We start from the raw sequence: 11,743 nt of genomic DNA on the forward strand, positions 1-11,743 counted from the left end.
CCCACTTAAACACATCAGTATTGCACAACCTTGTAGAAAATCAGAAAACAGTTGTTTTTATTCATATTTTATTTGTTTGCCCTTTAAAATCTCAGCTTCATTTCTATAAGTATTCCCACAACATCTCCCTTGAGCTGCTCTTCTCGGTTCTTCTCTCAGTCATTTGACCCCTGTGGACATTTTCTTATTAGATAGAAACTGAAATGAATCCAGGGTTGCGATAAGAGCTTGCCTTTCCTCACAGACTGTAATATTTCAGTGTTAAATGGCTTCCATGCTGCTTTGTACCATACACAAAAGCAGCATAACCTAATGTAGCTCTGTGTGTGTGTGTTGCAGTGAAAGGTGCTTGGTCCTGCTGGTCTCCCTGGTCTCAGTGCTCAGTGGGCTGCGGTAGCGGCCACTACCAGCGGACCCGCTCCTGTAGCAGCCCCGCCCCCGCCAACGGAGGAGACATTTGCATCGGCCTGCACACCGAGGAGGCCCTGTGCAACACACACACTTGTGACGGTAAGGTCTTGCATAAAATTCGACATCACAACTCATTTTTGGGCATTCGTAGCGCCTCTCAACAACATTTGTTGTTGCTCTCTGTAGTGTTTCAGATTTTGCCTCATTGTGACCACAAATCCTAGAGGGATTTTTACGCGATAGGCCAACAGAAGTAATGCATAACGTAAGAGACGTTTGTGTAAGTGTGAGAGAAGATATCCACGCTTTTCAAAACTTGCGAATAGTTCCAAATGAAACGTAACACATATTTACTTTCAGCCTCCATTTAGGTACTTTAACATGGACGCAAATAATATTAATAAAAGTGTGAACAACAACAGCGTGGTTTATATCAAATGATATTTATGTGTTTGAATGACGCATAAATAATCCAAATGAAAATCTGTGGCTAGACTTGAAAAGATGTTCACAAACACGGTTCCTCCAGTCAGAGTCAGCGTCGGCTGTATTGCAAAATAAATGGGCAAAAATGTCTTTAGACGTTCTAATGCTCCTGTCTTTCCAGTGAAAAGCTCATAATACAGAGATTTGCATCATATGTGCTGAGTTCAAACACTGAAATACATTGAAGTTTGTGATTTTAACATGACAAAAGGGTTTGAATACTTACGCATGGCGCCGTTTGCCTGTGTCATTTCTGTGCTGACCTCCTTTGGTGAGTCAGCTTCATAATTGTTTTTTTTTTCTTTTTCTAATGAATTAAGAGAGTCTTGCATGAAATGGGTAGATAAACATTCATGCTGAGAAAACAAGCCGCCCCCCTTTCTGTGCAGCTGGAGCTTTGAGCGCCATGGCAACTCCTCTGAGGAGCTTCAAAAAGAGACACCCTCATGCTGCGACGCATATGGAAACTTTTGCGTAACACATCCAAATGTTTTTCATTGTGTCGATATTATTAAAAATATCAGAGCGAAATGTTTACATTTTTTAGTTTAGTCATTTAAAACGGGGGGGAAAAAAATCCCAAGATCTCGTTCATTTGTACTCAAAAAGTCTTTTATTTTTGTACACTCGGACGTTTTTATAACTCACAATTCAGTGGAGCCTCAAGTTTCTTATGCTTCCTGTCTTGGGTCAGTTAAGTTATGAGCACTCACTGGAGGTGCCTCGTAACTTTTTACTTTCACTCAATTTGGAAAAAATATTTCTCCTCTCACTCGAGTCACTGTGGTGGTAAATTTAATGTTGTTTGTAGGCTCCAAAAAACAGAAACATTTACAAGTGGGTTTTTCTACCGGGCTGCAAAATTTTTGAGAACCCACATTAGCTACAAGTAGCCAAGAAAATGCAAGCAGTAGTTGGAGGAAGCAATAAATAATTAAAACCAGCTGTCCTCTACATCGTTTTCTAAAGCGGTTAACTTATGTAATTTACAGTGGGTTACGCATTAACAACTGCTTAGCAAAATTAAACAATTCATTCCCCTTGAACTTTTTTTTTTTTTTTTTGCACTTTTACTACAAAAACACAGAATCTGACTACATGTTTTATATCTGGTTTCTACTTCAAATATATTTGTACACTTTAAATAAGACAAAACTAACTTGCATGTAGCCTTTCAGCAAGATGATAGAGGAGTTTGTTGTAAGCCAATCATTCCTTAATAATGTTGAAAAAAGTACTAGCTCCACTGATAGATGATTTCACTTATAAGACATTTCTCCTATTTTATAAGTGAAATCATCTGCCAGTGTAGTACTGGTGCTTTTTAAATCTATATTTAGGAATTACTTACTTAAAAAAGCTCCTGTATCTTGCTGGAAAGTTTTGTTTAAACTTATTTTGTTTTATTTGAAGCGTACTAAGATATTCGCACTAGGAACTAGACAAAAATCCTTGGTAAGGTTTTTGTGTTTTTGCAGCGTTGTCGTCGTTGCAACCACAGTCATTAATATACGTTGTTGTGTTTCTATGTGGCAGAACGCCATGAGGGGCAGCTTCAGTGTGGAGTGAAAGTCAGTGCAGTCACTTGGTTCAAGGTTGTGACCACTATCAGCCAAAAATGGACCCAAAGCATCTTCTCTGGGGCCGTGTCCCTTTCTTTACTTGTGGAAAACATCAAACTGGACTTCTTGTTTCGTCACTCGTCAAGCCAGATGTGTTGAGTGTGTGACGTTGCTTGTCCTGTTGAGAGCTTCTTGCACCTGAGCGGTGGATCTTTACAACTTTTCAGAGTAATCATGGTGCCTCTTCCCAGTAAAAAGCTTTCCAAGGTCCTGGAGTGGCTTAGTCGGCTTCCAGCCCCTGAAAGTCTTTAGAGAGAGCTGAAACTCTGCGTTGCCTAGCAACAGCCCCAAAACCCGAGCAATCTGGAGTAGATCTGCATGGAGGAGTGGAGCCAAGATTTCTGCTGTAGTGCAAACTTGGTCAAGAACTGCAGGAGACATCTGACCTCTGTTAATGTAAACAAAAGTCTCCGTAAATTAATTAAATTAATTTCCCTTTTGGGATCAATTAAACATTTTTAAATTGAATTGTATCAAATATTAACTTCTCGTTTTCTGTTGTGTCAAATATTTATTTTCTGCAATAAAATGCAAATGAACTACTTAATTATGCATACACAGTTGAGGTGTACCTATGATGTATTTACAGACCTCTCAATTCTTTGCAAGTGGGGAAACCTAAAAGCAATCACTGGTGTATCAAACATTTGTTTTTCCTACTTTCCTACTGCACCTAATTTCCTTACAGACGACAAAGTAAAGTTGGTTGAATAAATGCCGTATGTATGGCACACGTTTCAGACTTTTGCCCAGACAGAATGAGCGGAATGGGAAGTATAAGAATCATCTTCTTCCTTTCTGTTCCCACATGGTCACTGAAAGATTCATGACATCAGTTTCCTAATCCGAGATGATTAGAAGTCCGGCATCAGATCTCCTAGGGTTTTAGCCCAACTCTGATTCTTCATTTTTTAATATCAAATGACCAGTGTGTGTGCATGCGTGTGTGTTTTTGAAATAAGTCTCATGGAAATCAGAAATGACCCGGGGTCGTTGATGTGTAAAGCTTGCGTTTCGACGCCTGACTTGCATTTGTTGTTCGTCTGAATTAAACGACTGCGTCTCCTGAGCTGTCATTTCTCTCAGATGCTTTTCATTCTGAATCAATCAAACTGTCATTCACAGAGGGACTAATGCATACCGCCAGCCTCCCTGGTAATTACCAAGAGCACCTAATGGCTTGGTGCCCCCCCGCCCCGTCGCTAGACACTAATCAGGCTCTGTTATATCATCCTAATGCTTTCCTGTTTGACGTGAACCAACACATCCGGTTAACCCCGCATCAGGCCCAATCTGTCTGCTTGTCTGCTCATTCGCTGGCGAGCAGGAAGACCCTGATCAATCGGGGTTGACCTGGTGCAACAGCTATTTGTGCATGACTGTCAGTCACTGGGTTAGTTGACGCTCCCGTTCGAGGTCATTTTATTTCAAATGTAAAAAAAACACAACAATTAAAATCTGTCGGATAACCTCCGATTGTTGGTTTTTGTACAGTTTTACCTGCCAGTATGGACTTCTCCTTTAGATCTGTAATGCTGAATCTTATTCAGTCTGTTTGTGTGCATGCCTGCTCACATGTCAGGCAATAATCAGTTTATTCAGCGCCTGCTTATTGCTCTGCTGCCTGAAAACTGTTAATACTTTCTGATGTTGATTGGGAAAAAGTTCAGCGTTTAGTCTGCACCAGCAAGACACCTTGAGTCAGCTGTAGTTGTCATGCCTGGCCACTCGATGGCGCTGTCATTTTAGCATGCCATCAAACACGGATGAGCTTTTGACACTTAAGTTCCACCTCATTGGCTTCCACCAGTAACCTGTCTCCCATGAGCAAAGTGCTCATACAATGTAGATATATCTTATCAGAAGTTGTGCTAAGCTAAACAGGTTAAGCAGCACGACACAGCACAATGCTATCCGCCATTGTTTTTGTTATTTGTCTCTGAAGGCGAAGCGTAAATCTGACAGTCGTGAGTTCTGGGCTTGTACGCTTTCGCTCCGGATTAGTACTTCATATCTCTTGTGTCACAGAAAAGCTTCAGACCATGTCAGATGCTAGTGTGTTAGCATCTGACATTATGAAAATAGCACACTTCACACAATTGGCATTACTAAAGTTGCGAGCATTTCTAAATCGACCATTTACAATAACGCCTAAGTTTTCTCGTTATCTTCTGTAAGTCTCACTCTTTCTCGCCGTCTCGCAGCCTGAATGAATGGCAGACATGTCTCGACATTTTCCAGACCTTCTACCGTCTCTGTGACCAAAAGTATCTCACTGACATTAAAAATGACATTTTCTTCTTCACTTATTACCACCAAAGATTGCTGTAAGTGCGACACAGTACCGCTTCTCGACGGCTGGTCCGGTCGGAGTCGATCAAGGTTGAAACCCGGCCACCAGCAGATACCCGGGAGCCTCTCTGGTACATGTCGTCATGTGAGCTGTGCATAGCTTGGGTTTTCTGGATGGAATACGAACAGGAGCGGAGGATATTATAACAGTTGCTTGGTGTTTTTATTTGCCCAGAGGCTTTCGCTGACAGGAGAGAACAGATTGTGCTCACAAAGCGGCAGGTTGGTCGATCCGGGACTGACAGGAGAGGTAAAAGCGGTCCGTCCGTCTTTCTTTTGACAGAGATTCTTTCTGCCAAAGCTGTGGAGCAAGCTGAGCACCAAACTAACTTTGTTTATCGGTCTTTCATCACTGCACCCTGTGCCCCCTCCACTCCACTGCTCTTGAATGCAGGGCAGAAGAGTGCAACAAGTATATAGTTCAAAGGGAGGCTCTGAAAGCGGGAGGTTTTCTTTTTTCTTTTCTCCTATTGGATAGGAGCTTTTGTTTACTGCTTGGTTGCCTGCTGCGGGGAAACGGGACTGAAGCCTGGCTTGGGAGACAAATATCTCTGCTATGCACTAAACAGTCTTTAGGTTTCACTTTTTTTTGCCTCTTTTTGGTGTGTTTGGGTTGCTTGGTGGTGACCGCTTGGGGGAGGCCACATGGTTTCCAGTCCATTCTGGGTCTAACCCTCTTAACCCTCTGAATGTCTTTCTTTATTTTTGATTTCTCTTCCCTCTCCCCCCCTTCTGTTTTCAGGCGGATGGATGGCCTGGTCTCTGTGGTCAGCCTGCGATGACTCTGGCTTCCAAACCAGGAGTCGGGTATGCGGCGCTCCGGGGAGCGCCCCCTGTGTGGGGAACAGCACCCAGCGCAGGGACTGCAATGAAATCCCCGGTGAGCCAGTCGACTCTCCTTCCACGATGTCACAAGGTTGGCTGTTCGAACGCAGAAGGAGTAGCTGTGGGGCTCGATTAGAATCCCAATTAATCGCATAGGCAAAATGAGCAACATTTTCAATTCAAAAACCCTTTTTGCTGCTAAATCATTGAATAAATAGACACGTGACTTGAACAACAAAGATATTTGTTCAACCATCAGATTGCTGTAAAGTGCTAGTTTACCCATTCAGCTTCCAGTCGTTTCTGGAACCCCTGATAATTCACTGAACTTTGGGGGAAGAAAAAAAAAAAATTCTATAAAAATATGGACTGTGTTGGCGCTGAGGACGTCTATTGCTGATTTACGCGCCGTACCAGGAAAACACAAATACAGCTGTTCCAGCTCTGGACTTTTGAATGTGTAACAAACAAAAGCAAAGCAATTTTTAACACATTAAAATATATGTAATTAATTAATCAAAATGAATGCGTAACAGTCCCAGCCTTTTTAATGGCATAGTCTCATGATCACCTACAGATCACAACAAAGTGATCTGTAGGTGAAAAACCTACAAAAACCCATACAAAAATTTTTAACATACATTTGAAACATTTGGTTTAAAGTTAATATTTTATCTTAATGACCAATCCCATTTTTAACCTTAGACATACACTTCTGTTACAATTTTAACCATGAATCCAAGTATTAAATTGAATTCTGTGTTTGGTTGAATCAAACAAATCCAAACATTTTAGAATTAAATATTTTCTTTTCCTCAGGACATAAGTTTTTAAATTAAATATCTTAAATATGCTTTTAATAGAGTCAAACTGTAAAAAAAACCCAAAAACCTAGGAGACTTTGGAGACTGTTAGCCTTCCTCCGCTCTGTTGCAAAACCAGCCAAATGTTTGGTGGGTTCCTTATATTACCTGAGTTGAGGGCGCTGCTGATTGGACCAGATTTCATTCACCCGCTGAGAAGTGCTGCAGAGTGGCACACTAATGTGTAAGTTTACGCACCCACATCTGAACCCAGGAGCAGATCTGCGCAACATTGCCCCCTTCAGGAAATATTCCTTTGCAGAATATTGAATCACCCATACAGAATGATGGGCGATTCTGTATCTGCTCAACCATTTGTGTCCTGATTTCTCAATGCACTTCAACAAGGTTTCCATGGTGTTTGGGAGAGTCTGATACTCTGGTAACACAGATAATCCAAAAATATTATCAGTGGGGAATCTGGTGCTTTTCGACATCTTCACCCTTAGTTTCTCACCTGGAGTGTTTGCTCCTCACAAGATCTGAGCCTTGTAGCTTCAGCAGATCAAAGCACATGGTTCCTGCAGAGTTTAGCTATATTTACATGTTTATGTTGTAACGATAGGACAGAAAATACTCTTGTATCTCTTATAGCTCTCAAACAAGGTGAATCGGTGACACTTCTTAGTGCAATTGCTCCAACGGGGAGTTTGATTACCATTCGAATCTCTGTTTGTGGTTAAAAGTGAACATGGTTCCTTCTCCCGCCTGCTGAGTCAGAATAATGGGTCCCTCTAAAATATTTGTATTACCTCAGGAGTAAAATGCAAGGGTAATCCTTCAGAAATTTCATTAAAAATTCTGATTGACTTAAAAATCTAAATTTCAACAAGCTAAAAAACGGGTGCGTTTGTTTTGAAGGCTAGTCATTGTGCTATTGGTCAATGAAAAACAAGACATCCGTATAAGCAGCTGCATTAAAACTGCATATTTAATTCCACCAGATGACACATTAAACATGTGTGTCATCCCACACATCATTAAAAGGAGTTCATTTATTTTAATTCTTTTCATACATTTTCGCCGCTGGTGACGACATGTACAAAGGGCTCTCTAATTCCGTTCACCTAGAAAGAAAGACTGTGTTTTATTTTTTATTTTACCAGTATTATTCTTTTGAAGCTGAAAACCTCCTGGGTATTTTACATTAGTCGTAGGTCAGGTCCAGCAATATCTAGATATGGATAAGCAGTTTGGTCCAAGCAGTAGTTTGTGCTCTGAAGTCACTGTTTCGATCGCTCTTAGTCATATGATTGTATGTTCAACGCATTGTTTTGTTTGTTTCTCCTTACAAAATGCTGCAAGGAGCTTCTTTTTTAAAAATAAAAAACAAAACACTGGATTCACCTTTTAGCCCCTCGGACTCGTCTTGTCTTTCAATACGAGTCATCGTGATTAAAATTCATCCCCACTGTCATCCCCTGTCATAAGCTTTGGTAAACACAAACGCGAGTAGGGGTGTGTGTGTGGGCGTGTGTGCGTGTGTGTGTGTGTGTGTAGTTCATATGCTGGCGCTGTAAGCCGGTCTCTGTTTGTTAATTGCGCATAATTAGGTCTGCGTGCAATTCAGTAAGTCAGCAGTTCACCCGGTCGGCCCTCAGCACACCTTGTTATGCTGATGCGGATCTCAGAAACTTTCTCCCGAAATGATCTCTCGTGGCCCGCCAGCGCGGGACCCTCCAGTCTCTGAATCCCTAACGAGCCGAGATGAAGGCGATTAATATTAATGGGACGTCACAAACAGCAAATCACACTAGACTTTATTGCACATTTCGGTGAGGCCGTGGAAGGATCGGTGGAGGTCTCCTGCAGAGGGAGGGGAGGAGGAGGAAGAAATATTAGCAAAGAAAATTAATCAGCAAATGCGGTTCTGCAATTAAACGCGTTGACTCGCACGGACACACATGCACGTGCTTGTTCGCTTCGGGGGGAAAAGTTTGCAGAAAGACAGGAAGCACTGGACAAGTAAAGTTGTTTTCCTGGTGTAAAACATCTCTAGTAAAGAAAGGTCCAGCGAAACTTGGGAGGGAGTTTCAGGTTTCACCGATACATTAAATTAAAACTGATCCCTATGGACCCTGCGCACAACAACACGGCGAACTCGTTTCAGTTTCTCATGTTCCTCATTTCATGTTCTCATTCCTGCATGTTTCACAGTCGGCGTTTGTGCTCTGCAGCCCGTTTCTCCGGGGCACAGTGAACACATGCATGTGTCGGCGTGTGTGTGTGTTTGCATGCCTGTTTGTGTGTCTGACTTGTATTCCTCTCCTCTCCGCAGTCATTCTCCCGGCGTCTGGTTTTGATAAGGACCAACAATGCGGAGGTAAGTGGATTAACGGCTCGTCCGAGCCCAGCGCATGTTCAGGTTTTTCGTTGCCCCTCCGGCTCCCTGTTCGTTTCCCACAGATGTCTGGAACGCCGTGTGTGTTTTCATGCATCGAATGCGCATTTTCATGTTTGCTGTTTCACTCGCTGTCAAATTCCAGCGACAGAATCGCGCTCTTACGAGTCTGGTCCATTTTTGTTTTTCGATAGACTTAAAGATAAAAAAAAAATACTAATAATAATAAAACGGTCCTTCCAAAGTTCCCTGAATAATTGTTGAAAGCAGGTTGTGAAAGAAATAAATCATTCAGATGTTATTTACCTGACAACCCAAGCGTGGAAATTTCCAAGCAGGCATTTAGCAGCTGTTGTGTGTTATAGTGGAGCAGAGTAACATTGGTAGCAGCAGCATAATTGAGGTGATAACACTTGAATGCAGGTCAAAATAGATGTTTTGGTAAACAGTTTTTTTCAGCATATTGTACATGTGGGAACTTAATGGAACCAGCCGTGTAAAAAGTAGAGTTTCCTTATTATGTCCTCTTAAATGCAGAATGTTTAAAAAAAAAAAAAAAAGGCAAATTTTTCTAAATATTAATTTAAAGTAAATTTAACTAATTTAGACTTGGAGAGGAGCGGCGCTTGTCACCAAGTCACCCAGGACGCGTTACTGTGAAATATCGTCTCTGCTGCCCAGATCTTCAGCTGTTGGCATGTCCTGCTAATATTATGTTTAAAGTTATCTTAGTTTGACATTTTACAGAAGACATTAGCACTTATCAAGGTGGTGGAAATGTGAAAGTTGCACTCGCCAACGTCAGCAACTCCTAAAGTAATTCATTCCCTCACAAAGATTTTTCCTGCGAAGGTAAATCTGTACATCGCCTCAAAACTAGATCAACTCCGGCGGAAACTGTTGTGGTTTTCTTTTTGACCTTTCCTTTTGAAAACCCCACACACTCCCTACAAATCCCAGGTTGGAAATTATTGTTAGCTACTTCCTAATTTGGCCCTTGCTTTCTCAGTCAGATCCATCCCTCTTGCTTCATTTATGTCTACAAAAAAAGAATAAAAAATTCAAATAGGACGGTGGCATATGACGTAATCGCTCTTTCAAATTTCACCCCAACCAATTATAGATGACCGTACAGAGTTATAAATGGATAAAGCAGCCTTGCATGTCATCTTTGAACCGGTTCTAGAGGAAAATGGCTCCAGAGGAGAAGAAATTGTTCTTCATAAAATGGGAATAAAGTCGTGGCGTCGGGATGAATTATCACAGCATACCGATCCGACTTGAAGAGCACACCAATTTTTTCCCGAGTACCAACTTTTGTGAAAGGGTAATATGCTGATCGTTACGGCGATATTGGGTGATATGTAAATCTCCTCGCCTGAATAAAACATATTTCAGACCTTTGCTGACATTCCCGTGTCGTTTTCATTTGTCAGCCTTCACCTCCATCCACCTAATCGCCACCGGCGTTTCCTGCTTCCTGGGAGCGGGGCTGCTGTCCTTCCTCATCTACGTTTACTGCCAACGGTTCCACAAGCCCTCGCAGGAGTCCGCCGTCATTCACCCGACCACGCCGAACCACCTCAACTACAAAGGCAACACCACACCAAAGAACGAGAAGTACACACCCATGGAGTTTAAGGTAGGAGCGGATGTTTGGTCACCTAATCTTTCTCCAAACGCAAAACACGTGGCGTCCGGTTCTATTTAATGCTTGTGTTCATTCGGCTACCTAAATACTGCATCCCACATGAGACTTTGACTATGCTCACATAGCAGGTCTTAATGCTCAATTCCAAATGATTGCTGAAATCTGTTTTCATTTTTGTTGGTCATTCACACTAATGAATGATGTGACACAAGATGCATGACAAGATCATAAGGAGATGAAGGAAGCTAAGATCTAGGAAGTACAGCTAATAGCTGCAGCCTCTTCTGGATGTGAACCAGGATAAGTATCCAACTTAGTACCAGATATGAAAGAGGCACAAATCTGATGTTTTTTAATTAATTTATTTATTTTTGGAGTGAGGGGTGAAAAAAATCTAAACTGGGTCATTCAAACCGCCATGTGAAAGTTGGATGTGGGGCGCATAGGAGGGGAAAAAATGGGATTTGGGTCACATTTGTGGCCTGAGACTGATTTTATTTGTTTCATTTATTGGATTACTTTATTATTATTATCACTTTTTTTAATCTGGCTGTCTCCTTGCTTCTCACCGTTAGTCTGTCTTCCTTTAATTCTGCTTTGTCTTGTTCTGTACAGCACCTCGGTGAGCATCCTTGTTGTCTTTAAAGTGGCATGACTCAGTGTGGTATTTTGTTCAGTGCAATTCAATAACGAGTAACATAATTTCCCCCAAATCAAACTGTTTGATGAAAAGCAGACAAATACATACTGCGGAGGTTAGGTCCGTCTCAGACCGAATCCCGATTCAATTAGTTTTTTAGCCCGACATCTAAAACGTGGCACTGAAAAGGCTCGTTCCTGATTCCCCGCTCTCTGTGCCACGACGGCCGCAGAACTGCCGAATCGTCGTGGTTACCGTTGCGGTTGGTTGCACACGGCACCGAAAACCATTGCGGTGTTAAAAGCGGAACTCATTAGCTTTTAACGAACACGGGGGTGGGGGGGTCCGGACCCCGCCGGATGCACAGGCGGTGTCTACCTACCACAACGCCACTTTTGTGCGGCGGGTTCCCTCGGCTCCAGGCCAATTTATGTTAGCTCCCCGACCGTGTGTTCCACCGACTCTAACCTGATTATATGCCTGCTTTGGTCTCCAGAGTTGTTCAGATGGGATTACATTAGTCAAAGCTTCCCCTGGAAAATGTTCGGCTTT

At 42.2% G+C, this 11,743-nt stretch overlaps 1 protein-coding gene across 3 annotated transcripts in view; it reads left to right on the plus strand.

The window, feature by feature from the left end:
• sema5b (semaphorin 5B) overlaps positions 1-11,743 on the plus strand; it is a 236,644-nt gene that overhangs the window by 220,684 nt on the left and 4,217 nt on the right. For 2 of the 3 annotated variants that reach the window (XM_023336501.1, XM_023336502.1), the window contains 4 exons: positions 340-510; positions 5,614-5,751; positions 8,838-8,882; positions 10,337-10,542. In XM_023336501.1, the coding sequence (XP_023192269.1) occupies positions 340-510; positions 5,614-5,751; positions 8,838-8,882; positions 10,337-10,542 (560 nt within the window). The remainder of the gene's footprint in view (positions 1-339; positions 511-5,613; positions 5,752-8,837; positions 8,883-10,336; positions 10,543-11,743) is intronic. The other variant, XM_023336503.1, reaches the window with a different exon arrangement.

Source organism: Xiphophorus maculatus, chromosome 7 (assembly GCF_002775205.1).
Source record: "Xiphophorus maculatus strain JP 163 A chromosome 7, X_maculatus-5.0-male, whole genome shotgun sequence".
Taxonomy (NCBI): Eukaryota; Metazoa; Chordata; class Actinopteri; order Cyprinodontiformes; family Poeciliidae; genus Xiphophorus; species Xiphophorus maculatus.